The 13,636-nt window shown below is 35.8% G+C and overlaps 1 protein-coding gene across 5 annotated transcripts in view; it reads left to right on the top strand.

Annotated features, from left to right (window-relative positions):
- Nucleotides 1-13,636, top strand: part of PIK3CB (phosphatidylinositol-4,5-bisphosphate 3-kinase catalytic subunit beta) — a 199,080-nt gene that overhangs the window by 174,299 nt on the left and 11,145 nt on the right. For all 5 annotated transcript variants that reach the window (XM_036851089.1, XM_036851090.1, XM_036851088.1 and 2 more), the window contains 2 exons: nucleotides 612-721; nucleotides 2,423-2,501. In XM_036851089.1, the coding sequence (XP_036706984.1) occupies nucleotides 612-721; nucleotides 2,423-2,501 (189 nt within the window). The remainder of the gene's footprint in view (nucleotides 1-611; nucleotides 722-2,422; nucleotides 2,502-13,636) is intronic.

The raw sequence follows: 13,636 nt of genomic DNA, 5'->3' as shown, positions 1-13,636 counted from the left end.
AAGTTAATGCAAGTTCATTTCCTTTCAATTGTATGTAATTAAATTAGTTTTCTATATCACTGGTTTCTAAGAGTTGAAAATCCTATGTAAGCAAAATGTTGGCAGCCATCATAGATTATTTACTAATTAAACTTTCCTATTTCAAAATGAGATTTTTGAATGAATTTAGAAAATTATTTCTCATTTTTACTTTTCCTACAAAAGTAATAATGGGAAAGTGATAATTATGTTCAGTATATCAGTATGCAAAATTGATCCCTCTTTAAGAAATCAAGAATGGACTTACAATCCAGTGTTAACATTCTGATTTTTATTGTCTATGTATAATAACATAAAGTTAAGAAAGAATAAGGGAAGAAAAGGAGGAATTTTAAATGTAGCCATAAGAAGGGCAAATCTGGGTTTTCAGTCCAGCTCACCTGGCGTCACTACATGCCAGCCAAGGCTAGCATTGCGGTTGCTTTTCTGCCAAGAGGAAATGTTCTCTTTCTGACTTCTGTATACCTGAAACAGGTGAGGGGTTTTCCCAAGCCTAGTATATCATGGCAATGTTACAGTCTTGCCGTATCTTTAAATTGAAGTGGGCTAATTTTCCCCTTTCTTCCTTTCAGTATTGAGAAGTGTAAATACATGGATTCCAAAATGAAGCCTTTGTGGCTGGTGTACAACAACAAGGTGTTTGGTGAGGATTCAGTTGGAGTGATTTTTAAAAATGGTGATGGTATGTACGGAGGTTTTTACAGTGCCAAATTCCTTAGTATTTTTCATTTGCTGTCCATTTGCTTTATCTGAAAGGTGATGTGTAAATGTATAACAAACAGATGGCAGCCAAGAGGTAGCTATCAGTGGTCATAAATTTGAATTTGGCATGTCATAAATCCCCTTTTTATTTTCGCTTTGGAGAATGACTTCTACAGCTTACTTACATACATTGTTCTAATAAACCTTCCTTTTTTCCTACAAAGTACAAAGCTGTCTACTCCTTTGGTAAAAAGCTTCTGAAATGCAAGAGAATATTTTCAATAATATATTCATACATCCTGTTTCAATGATAGCAATTTTGATATTGCTGCCATAGTTTTGTGTTTTAATTAAAATATCTTACCCATACTTCATAAAGGAAATGCCTGTGACGTAATCACACCAACCAGAAGGCAGTCATGACTGCTACCACTTGTTAGTTTTGTGATTGCAGGCAAATCATAAAATTCATTGAGCTTCAGGATCTTCTTGTCCATGAGGATTATAGCATCTCTGTGTTGGGTTTATTAAATGGAATTAAGTGAGATAACATAAGTATATGTGCTTAGCTTAGTATGTGCTTACCACTTTTTTTTTGTTTTTTGTGTTTTGGAATATAGTTGCTTTGTAGTGCTGTGTTAGTTTCTGGTATACAGCAAAGTGAATCAGTTATACGTATACACATATCCATTCTTTTTTAGATTCTTTCCCAGTTAGGTCACCACACATCACTGAGTAGAGTTCCCTGTGGTATACAGTAGGTTCTCATTAGTTACCTGTTTTATACATAGTAGTGTATATATGTCAATCCCAGTCTCCCAGTTCATCCCACCCCACCTTCCCCCCTTGGTAACCATAAGTTTGTTCTCTACATCTGTGACTCTATTTCTGCTTTGCAGATAAGTTCATGTTTACCATTTTTCTAGATTCCACATATAAGCGATATTATACGATGTTTGTTTTTCTCTTTCTGACTTCATTCTGTACAACAATCTCTAGGTCCATCCACATCGCTGCAAATGGCACTATTTCGTCCCTTTTTATGGCTGAGTAATATTCCATGGTATATATTACCACATCTTCTTTATCCATTCCTCTTGCTTGCAACTATTTTTAAAAGAAGTTTTAGTATTTCCTAGACATTTAACCCCACTTGATAGTATAAATGTCACTATGTGGAAGTCTGTACTTTCACTACCTCTTACCTAAAAATTACCCTTGGACATGATAATAAATAAAATCAATGATAACGGTTTTGTGAACCCATCATACAGTTAACTTATGTGATTCTTAAGAATTTCTTCCGCATCCCTAAAGACAAACAAGAAGAAAAAAAATTAGCAATGTGAATTGTATGGATGCTGTAACACAGCATTACTGTATTATAGCAGTATTACAGCACCCGTACAATTAGTATAATAGCTTGCACATGGTAAACAACTAAAAATATTTTTAAACTTAATTTCTGAAGTAGTTACAGGAGCATGCTAACCAACAAACCTAGTATTTAACATAATGAATATGGTCAGCATTAAAATTCTGGAGAAAAATTAACAGAGCCATTATTTGTCAGTGTTTTTCCCCAGCCAGTTAATTCTGATTGAATTAGCTAATCTTGAATAAATGTTATTAAGCATAAAGTGGAAAGCACTTATAACATAGCAGGGTTCTTTCCCCTTAGATTTACGGCAGGATATGTTGACACTCCAAATGCTGCGCTTGATGGATTTACTCTGGAAAGAAGCTGGTCTGGATCTTAGGTGAGATTTCTAGTGAATTTATTTTTATCTCATGTTGTAGTCCTTCTACAGTAGAATTTTAAAATTATAAAACCTTCTTGATTTCTTCCTGCTATTATTATTGGTCGTTCATAATTATATTTATATAACGCTTTATAGTTTACAATGTGCTCTCAAATACATTATCTTATTGAAACCTCATCAAGTGTAAAACTATACATGTGACAGCAAGAGTCATATCCCAATCTGTGGTTTTGAAGGTGGTCTCAGGAAGGATGACTGGTGGTCATGGGAGTGATAAGCCAGAGAAGGGCCTGCCCCTCTTCTTACTTAGCTTAGTAACATTGATTCTTCTAATCTTCCCAAAAGGGAAGTGTTTAGGTGGGCTTTCAGGGTTTTTTGCTGGCCCCCATTGTTAGGGGTAGACAATGAGCAGAACAGATTTATGGCGACAGAGAAAGAGGAAACATAATGGATTTTAAAGTTTAATTATTATAAAATCTTTTAAGATAAAGAGCAGATGAAGGTAATTGCAAACAAGACCACATAAAAATATAAGATTTGAATGTCAACAAACAAAAGTCAAGCCTCTGGGCATTATATTCATAATGAACAGGACAGGGGGATAATAATTCTAAATATTTAAAGAGTTCATAGAAATAAATATATGGGGAGAAGATATGAAAAGGCCATTCAAGTTATAAAATAAATAAACTAATAATTATGCGAAGACTGTCAGTTCTAATGTAGAAGTATGAATTAAAAGAACAATTAGATAGCTTTGATTTCCTTGCAAAAATTCTGTTAAGTGAAATGTAGTCTGGAACACTGTTGAAGTAACAAAAACACAAATATTGTCATATACCATTTTAGATGAATATAAACCTCTCTGAATCAAGTTTATTTATTCCCTATATCCAGTATTTCCAGAATTTAATTTAAAATTAGAAATGTGAACAGAGACTTATGCACAGAGATATTCATCCTTGACTTATTTACAGTAAAAGAAACATTGGGCCACCTTTTGAACATTTGCTCAATAGCATAACAGTTTAAAAGATGATTAGCTTTCACATATGACCAAACATCTCAGGTATTTAAAAGTATTGTTTATGGAGAATTGCTAACAATTTGGAGAAAGTACTATCTTCAAATGTCAAATGAGATAAGTGAGATGCAAAAAAATATTTTTATAGAATGATTTCAACCATGTTAAAAATTCCTGAAAAATGACACACTAAAATGTTGACAGAAACTAAAATGTATAGTAGACATTACTTCTGGGTGGTAGGATTAAAGGTGATACAATCTCTCCTCCCTGTCCCCCCTTTTGGTATACCTGTTTATCTAGTTTTCTATGGTGTACTCCTTTTTTAATCAAGGGGGAAAAAACATTAAACATATTTCATGATACAATACAGGGCCATACAATTAAAAATTTTTTTCCTATGCTAGTTATTAATGAATAACTTCATCTTTTACCTAATTCTTTTTTTAATTGTGGAATATTTCAAACATGAAATATAGATGATAATTGACAACATTTTTTGTGTTCTTAAACCCAGACTTGAGTATACATTTAGCTATTAAATGACAGATGTTAACATGTTTCCATATTTACTTCTTTAAAAAAGGAATTAAATATGCAGATAAAATTAATGCATTCTTATCCTCTTCCACTTTCTCACAACTCAGGATTTACCATTATTCTAAACTGTAATATATATGTTTTTGTGCTTTAACTATATATTATGTATCCATTGAATGTTTTGAACTTCCAGTAAATACTGTCCTAGCACATGTAACTTTTTGAAGTTTACTTTTTTTATTATATTTTTTGAGATATATCAAGATTAATATGTGAAGTTCTAATTTGTTGTTTTCACTTCTCTATTAATGTTTTGAGTAAATACAAAAATTTATCCATTCCTCTACTAGAAGCTATTTGTGTTCATTTGTTTTTGTTTTTTATTTATTTTTTAAACCTAAAGTTTACACACTTTTCTTACGTTTGGAAGAGTTCTTTAGTTTATATAGCCAGAAGTGGAATTGCCGGGTCATAAGGCGTGCATATTTTCAACCTTACCACCATTGCCCAACTGGCTTCCAGAATGGTTGTACCAGTGTTATGTTTCTACCCAGAAATATCTCCTTGCCAATCAGACTTGTTAATTTTTTGCAAATCTAATGGCTATAACACAGTATCGCATAGAATTTTAATTTGCATTTGTTTGGTTGAGTAATTTTTCAGTGTTTATAAGTATTGTGTTTTCTCTCTGCTATAAGTTACCTAGGTTACTTCAAGGTTTATGCTTTTTGTTACATTATTTTAAAAAAATCCTTCCCTGTACAGTTATCTTAAAGATGCTGTCTTATATTTTATTTTCCAAATTTTAAACTTGATATGCTTTCTTCTCTTCTGTCTCAGCAAAAGTTTGGTCCTGGTGTTGATTTTTTGGGATCTAGGTTTTTTTGACTACTGATTTTCCTTAATGGTTATTGGACTCTTTGGGTTGTTTTCCCTCTTGAGTCACTTTGAGGCTAAGAATTGTCCAGTTCATCATTGTTTTTGAATTTATTACCGTACTTTTTTTTATAACATCCTCTTGTAATTTAAAAACCTCTGCTATGTTTAACTTTTTTCTCCTTTTGCATTTGTAAAATTATTTTGTATACAATATTTTTTCCTTATTAGCCTTATTAGAGGTTTCCATCTTAGTATTTTAAAAGAGTGGCCTTCTAGTTTTATGTTTTCATTTTCTGTTTGTTTTTTTTTTAATTTATTTATTTATTTTTGGCTGCGTTGGGTCTTCGTTGCTGTGCGCGGGCTTTCTCTAGTTGCAGCAAGCAGGGGCTGCTCTTCGTTGCCGTGCGTGGGCTTCTCATTGCGGTGGCTTCTCTTGTTGCAGAGCACGGGCTCTAGGCACACGGGCTTCAGTAGTTGTGGCACACAGGCTCAGTAGTTGTGGCTCGTGGGCTCTAGAGCGCAGGCTCAGTAGTTGTGGCGCACGGGCTTAGTTACTCCGTGGCATGTGGGATCTTCCTGGACCAGGGCTCAAACCCATGTCGCCTGCATTGGCTGGCGGATTGTTAACCACTGCGCCACCAGGGAAGTCCCCATTTTCTGTTTTATCATTGATTACATCTTTATAGTTTCCTTCCTTTTATTTGTGTTAATTCTGTTGTTCTGATTTTTTGAGATGAACATGTAGAACATTAATTTCCATTTTTTTCATATATACAAATTAAAACCATGTTTCCTCTAACTACTGCCTTAGCTGCATCCCGTAAGTTTTAAAATGTACTTATTTATGCATTTTCATAATACATCACACTATATGGAATTCAGTTCTAAATGTTTTATTTCCATTTGTATTTCTTCATCTCCTGAACTAGTTTAACTTATTATTTTTTTTAAATCTGTGTTTATTTATATTAAATAAAGATCTTTCCAACATGCAACAGCTATCTGTTTTGTTTTGTTTTTTAAATTTATTTATTTATTTTTGGCTATGTTGGGTCTTTGTTTCTGTGCCAGGGCTTCCTCTAGTTGCGGCAAGCGGGGGCCACTCTTCATCGCGGTGCACAGGCCTCTTCACTATCGCGGCCTCTCTTGTTGGGGAGCAGAGGCTCCAGACGCGCAGGCTCAGTAGTTGTGGCTCACGGGCCTAGTTGCTCCGTGGCATGTGGGATCTTCCCAGACCAGGGCTCGAACCCGTGTCCCCTGCATTTGCAGGCAGATTCTCAACCACTGCGCCACCAGGGAAGCCCCTGTTCACTTTCTTGATAGTGTCCTTTGATACACAAAATTTTTTACTTTGATGAAGTCTAATTTATCTATTTTTTTCTTTAGCTGCATGTGTTTTTGGTGTCAGGTCTAAGAAACCATTGTCTAATCCAGTGTCATGAAGATTTATGCCTGTCCTTTCTTCTGAAAATTTTAGTTTAGCCCTTATCTAGGAGGTCATTAATCCATTTTTAGTTAATTTTTATATGGTATGTGGTAGGAGTCCAATTTCATTTTTTTGTATTGGTATCCAGTTGTCTCAGCACCATTGTTTAAAAGACTGTTCTTTCTTCATTGAATTATCTTGGCACTTGTGTCAAACATGGATTGACTGTAAATGTGAGGGTTTTTTCCTGGAGTCTAAATTCTGTTTCATTGACCTACATGTCTATCTCTGTGCACAGTCTTGATTACTTTGTAGTAAGTTTTGAAATTGAGAATTGTCTGCCTACATTCTCTTATAGGAGTTCTATGGTTTCAGGTCTTATATTTAGGTCTTTAATCCATTTTAAGTTTGTTTTTATATATGGTGTGAGAAAATGTTCTGTTTTCATTCTTTTATATGTAGCCGTCCAGTTTTCCCAGCACCGCTTATTGAAGAGACCGTCTTTTCTCCATTATATTTTCTTGCTTCCTTTGTCGTAGGCTCATTGACCATACATGCATGGGTTTACTTCTGGGCTCTCTATTCTGCACCATTGATCTATGTGTCTGTTTTTGTGCCAGTACCATGTTGTTTTGATTACTGTAGCATTGTAGTATAGTCTGAAGTCTAGGAGTGTGATACCTCCAGCTTTGTTCTTTTTTTCCTCAAGATTGCTTTTGCTATTTGGGGTCTTTCGTGGTTCCATATAAATTTTAGGATTATTTGTTCTAGTTCTATGAAAAATGTCATGGTATTTCGTTCATTTAAATGATATCTATTTATAGTCTCTGGTAATTCATCATTCTTGTGCTTCTCTTTTGTTCTTTAGACATGGTTCCTTTTACTTCTTTGAACATACTTAAAATAGGGGTTTTAAATTTCACAACCCTGCAAATCAGATTCTCTCCCTTGTTCAGGATTTTTTGTTGTTGCTGTTTGTTGTTTGTTTCGTGACTTCTCAGCTAATTATGTAAGGTTTTTGTTCTTTGTCATGTGTGGTCACTGATTTCTCTGCCTGGTTAGTTTATTGGTCAGCTGATTAACCACAAATTTCCTTAAATGCCTGGAATTCTTACGTCTTTCAGTCTTTACTGAGGGTTTCTGTGTGCATGATGGGGCATTCCGTCAGGAGTCAGCCAGGTAGTTCAGAGCTGTGCCTTAGCCTTAACTTGTGTAAGCCTCAGAGTTAGTAAGAGGTGAGAGCTAGGGCCTTCTAGCTTCTTTCCTGTCCATTTGCACAGCCCCAGGAATGCATACAACCATTGCCATGCACATGGCTTCTAGATTCCTAATGGGCATGTTGTAGTCTTTCACTGTCCCCTGTGAACATCTCATTCCACAGTTTATTCTTTAAGTTTTTTAGTTAGCTTATTGTTTGCCCCAACTACTTTTACCCCTAAGACAGCTGCAGTGTTAAACAATTGATTCAGATTATTTTTGAGAAACACCGCTAGCTAAAGGGCAGTTCACAGTAGGCAAGGTCCGAGTCAGGTCAAAGAAACAGTGTGAGTGGGATCTTCCTGGAAACTACTAGAGAGTTCAAAGAATGACAGTTACATAGAAATGAGGCTTTGAAGGAGCTCCAACCCCATTTTTGCCCCCTCTAGTGGCTACCAGATTGCTGTAGTCACAATGATTATGCGCCATTTGTTGCCAGGTCTACTGCAGAACTGGGAAGTAGGCAAGATTAGAATAAGTAATGATAAAACTCAACTGAGATTCAGCCATTTTCTTCAAGAAACACTCCCCAGATTGTTGCAACCCATTTTTGTATTTCCATATTACTGAAATAGTTGATTCTTGACAATTTTTTGCCAGTGTTCTTGTTTTTATGGAAGAGTGGATTTTCAAATGTCCTTTAACTCCCTGTTTTTGCTGACATTACCTGGTTATACAGCTGCTTTCCATAGAAACCTTGAAGATGTTATTCCATGGTATTCTGACCTCTGTTATTATTTTTAAAAGTCTGCTGTCAGGGGGCTTCCCTGGTGGTGCAGTGGTTGGGAATCTGCCTGCTAATGCAGGGGACACGGGTTCGAGCCCTGGTCTGGGAGGATCCCACATGCCGCGGAGCAACTGGGCCCGTGAGCCACAACTACTGAGCCTGCGCGTCTGGAGCCTATGCTCCGCAACAAGAGAGGCCGCGATAGTGGGAGGCCCGCGCACCGCGATGAAGAGTGGCCCCCGCTTGCCGCAACTAGAGAAAGCCCTAGCACAGAAACATAGACCCAACATAGCAATCAATCAATCAATCAATCAATAAAATAAATCTTTAAAAAAAAAAAAGTCTGCTGTCAGTCTAAACTGACATTGCAGAAAAAAATTTCTCTTTGCCTTTCATTTCTGCAGTTTTATTGTAATTTGTCTGTGTATGGATTTCTTTTTATTTATTTTTACTTCCCCATTCTCATTGTATCTTTTCAATCAAAGAAAATCACCTCTTTTAGTTTCTACAGAATGTATCCATATTCTTCAGCATTGCAGTTCTCTCACTCTCACAGTCTTCTCCTGCAACTTTAATAGATGTATATTGGTTTTTCTTGTTCTGTCTTGCATTTCTCTTAACCTCTTTCCTATTTCTCTCCTTCTTTATGCAACATTTTTTTGTAGTTTCTTTTATTCTGTCTTCCATTTCACTAATTTTCTCTTCAGTATTGTCTAATCTCTTGTGTATCAGTGTAGTATGTTTATTTCAATGACTTTTTATTTAGGAGTTGTATTGATTTTGTTTTGTATACCTGTTCTTTTTTTAATACTATACTCTCCTTATGCTCTCTATTCCTCTTCATGTCTTTCATCATTTTAGCATCTCTTTCGTATTGTTGTTCTGTTTTATCTCTTAGGGTGTCACCTTTTCATTTATCTGCTTAATCTTATTCATTTCCTTGTGTAGTTAATAATACTTGGTTTTGAATTCATTATTGGTGAGTTTTGTGTGTTCTGTAAGGGTCCTTTCCTTCCTAGGGTGTGAAAATTTGCCCCCCAAAATGAATTTTGGTCTAGTTTGTGCTTTTGCCCAAGCTCTTTATGCACGATCAATCAGTTTTTATGTTAATTCTTTGCCTTCAGGCTCTCATACTTCATAAGTATTTATATTATATTTGAATCTCATAAGAATATGGGAAGGCTTGGAGTTTTTTTGCACTTTCATGAACACCTCCCCCCATTTTTATTGCCCACCCAGGGCCCAGGTTAGATGGCAGACTTTCATGGTATATCGTCTCATCAATGAGCAGACCTTTTCTAGTTCCCTTCATACATTTGACAGCCCTTTTAGAGCCCCAGCTCCTGCCAAGTTCAGATCCTGCCTCTCATGGACTCAAGACCATGTCTCTTTTCTCATGGGCATTAAAATGTTAACCAAGTCAGTAACTTCCTGAGCCACTACTACGAATAATCTATATTTCTGAGATACAGAAGTCTCCTTTTTTTCTTTATTAATCATAACTTTTAAAAAACTTTTTTACTTTATCTGTTATTTTTTAATGTGTTTTAGTATCTACAGCAACTTTGTCTACAAGGTTGCTAGAAACAGTTACACTTGTGATTGACTTTATCCCTGTAAGATGATAAATATTTCTTGATTTCATTTTAAGTTTAATTTATTAAAAACTTAAAACAGTTGATATTTATTGACTGAACCAGGTTTTGTATTAGGTTCTTCACATGTGTAATGACGTGTAATTTACAACTTTATGAAGTTGTGTTATTCCTTTTTACTAGATGAGAAATTTAAACTTAAGGGACTTTAAACAGTTTGTCAAAGGTTACAAAAATAATAAGTGGTGGAGCTAGATTCAAATTGGGGTCTGTCAGACACTAAACTTGATTTCAGTTGTTTTGTTATTTTGGTAGTGTAAGTGAGAAAAATTGTGGTAAGACCTATCTAGTAACTATTTGTTTATCAAAGTATTCTGGTGCCCCAAATATGTAATTGTCCATGGATTTTTTTTTTTAAGAGGTTTTTAGTCTTTAGATTTTTTTTCCAGCATAAACTTTTCTAGTGCTATTGAGGTAGAAAGAACAATTTGCTGTGGGTTTTGTTCCTTGGATGGGACTTGTAGGAATACCGAATACAGAAGTATTGGAATACAGAAGTGAGATTATAGTTCATATATAAAGGACGTTTGAGTACCATAAATGACAAAGAGTTTTGCTTTTAAGTTAGCAGTAATTTCTAATACAGCTGTGTAAAAATAGAATAGGTAGTTTTGAATAGGTAGCAAAATTTTTGGTCAGTCACTTACTCATAAGAAACACTATGTAGATAAGAGGAGAATGGGTGATTGTAAGAAACTCTCCCTGGGGAACACAAACCCAGAGGGGTCTGGCTTACCTTTTTTCTTTTTTCTTTTGGTTTTAGTGGCACACAGCCACAACCCGTTTATTTACATATTGTCTATGGCTGCTTTTATGCTATAACTGCAAAATTGAGTTAGTTACCTTATAGTCTACAGCACCTAAAATATTTACTATCTGGTTCAGTCCAGTAAAAGTTTATTGACCCTTCTTATAAAGTAAACCCCAATGAAAATGATTTTACTTGATTTGTCCATAAAAAATGGGGAAAACTTCTCAAGCATAGACTCGTAACTTGTTGGTTCTTTCCAAGGTCAGCACATAAGCTACATAGTGGTCTCCTTTGCTAAGAGCAGATTCTGGCCATATGATGAGTCTTGTTAATTACGAAAGGCTGAGCTAAAGACTTTGTCCTCAGTTCAGTCAGACTAATTGAAAGCCTCAACTAAGTTCTTTTCTCTTAGTTTTTTGTTTTACCCATTCTATTTAACTGTAAAGCACATTTAGCATCAAATAAAGTTCATTGTGACCTCAGGCAAAGGGAGGCAGCCACATGTGGGAGTGCTAGAAATAAACCTGGTATCTGTCGAGGGGAAGCAATGTGTGTCTAACAAGAAAAAGGAACTTGTCTGTTCAGTGAGATCTTTGCTGACTTTTTGTACTCTGACCCCATGTTTAAAAAAATATGCAGGACTTCAATTCTTTTGAGTTCATTTTCAAACCAATAGCTTTTTTTTTTTCCCACCAAACATTTTTTTCTGTTTCTATAAATATACATGCCCCAGTGTTCCTGTTGTACGTGTTTTTCTTTTGGCCAGCTGTTCAGGTTAAACCTGTTCATGTAGCACACACTCTTTTAAGTTCAATGTCAAATCTTCAAATACCTTCTACACATTACTATTTTGATCAGAATATTTTAGCACCTGCAAAAGTGCCATGTTAGCATGAATGAAAGTGCATATTTCTCGTTTTCATTTTTCTCTGATGTCTCAAAATATTCTTTTGGTATCTTCCATGCCAAATTAGAACATTTGTAAGCCATCAGTATGTTAGAACACTCTGACCTTTGGTCAACAAATAGGTAATTAGACTTTTCTGTCAAGTCTGATAGGTTGCATGTAAATCTACCTGGCTTTTTGGTAGATTTGACAGTCCCGTCTCATGCCCCGCCACCCCCCCCCCACCCCCCCATACAGATGACATTGAATTTTGGAGAGTTGTCTTCACTGTGACTTTATATTTGAGTTGCACTAATGGGGTTTACTTCCCTTTTAAGAGAGCTACACAGCAGTTCTAATGACACTGGTTTCAGTAGTTAGAAGGATGAAGGAAGAAGATGGAAGCAATGCAAGCCTTAGGTAAAAGAATTATACTTGCCTCCTTTTGAAGCAATGGACTAAGGTACCACTGAGACTTGGAGTTAAGGCCAGAGAAAACTTTCTACATACTCATTCAGAGTAGGGTGATGGGGCTGCCATCCCCACTACTGTAGAATTTATCTCATTTTACAATTCTTGCTTTAATGGAAAGATAACAAATTGCTCCTTGGGTCAGAGAGTCTGAGAAAGGAAGATAAACATTACTGAGCGTTGTCATGGCCTTTATAAGAAGTTGAGTGCAAAGGGTGCCCCCATAAGGTGGTCAGGGCTCCAAGAGTTTGTCCCCAGCTTGACTTCTGTCAAACTGTCTCTATGACAAGGATGTTTTTTCCTTCCCATTGTGAGCATTCCATCCTCAAGACACTAAATGCTTTCATCATTGTCTGCTTTTGAAGAGGAAATTGTTGGACTTTTGCCCAGTTTGGCTGCAAGTAGGGTAGGAGGAGATGTAGGAAAGTGAGCCAAAGTGCACTTTAACCAGACAGTGTTTACTTCACATGTGTTGTGTCATGATAAGAATAGGGGTATTGGTAAAAACTTTCATGCTCCATAGCTACCTTTTCTAGTGAAGCGTAAACTTTAAAAAAGAGAAATAAATTAATAATGCAGATGTAAAGCAGGCTATTGGTATATCAGGCTGTCAGCATGAAGTTTCACAATTTTGCTTCCAACCATATTTTGCTAGAACTAGGGAAGTGCTTAAAGAGACATAAAATTGAATTGTTGGTTGGAAGGAAATTTAGGAACTATTAAATGAAACTCTCCTCTTTTATCTGATTATTACACACACTACCACACTCATTCATTCCCCCAACACACACGCGCGCGCACACACACACACACACATTTTTTCTCTTTGGTAAAGTCCTTATGTGGCAGATAGAGGTCCGCATGATCTTTCCAACACTGACTCTTTCTTCTCCTCACCTGGCTTTTGTGCTCCACCTGTACTTTCCTCTGTCCCTCATGTCCTTCCTCCTCACAGAGATCTTTCTTGACTATTGACACGTTCTACTGGCACTTCTCATTTATCCATTGATCACATGCACATTGTGCATTTGTGGTTTGTCTGATCTGTGAGAGCAGGGACTGCATTTTTGGCTCATTTCTGTGTCACCAGCAGCTAACACAATGCTTGGCACATAGCTGCACTCATATATGTATAGAACCCGTGAATTCCATCCATTGCATTTTCTGTAGTCACCTGACTTTTATTTGAACTTTGCAAGGTATTTTATTCCATTTTGTATTTGCTCTAGTGATAATACCATTTTTAGAAAACTGAAGAAAATGTTGACAACCAAAATGAGAAAAGGATAATATTAATATATGAAGAACTCATATAAATCTCTAAGGAAAATGTTTAAAACTCTAATAAATAGACCAAGTATGTGATTAGCTAATTCACAAAAGAAATTCTATGTAAAATTGCTAAAAGAGACCTGAGAAAATGCTTATTTTCACTAGGGATCATATAAATGCAAAGCAAAGCAAAATCCTACCTATAGATTTAGCAAAAATTATTTGGCACAAGAAGCAGCCTGAG

Source organism: Balaenoptera musculus, chromosome 4 (genome assembly GCF_009873245.2).
Source record: "Balaenoptera musculus isolate JJ_BM4_2016_0621 chromosome 4, mBalMus1.pri.v3, whole genome shotgun sequence".
Lineage (NCBI taxonomy): Eukaryota > Metazoa > Chordata > Mammalia > Artiodactyla > Balaenopteridae > Balaenoptera > Balaenoptera musculus.
This window is presented reverse-complemented; position numbering and strand designations above follow the sequence as displayed.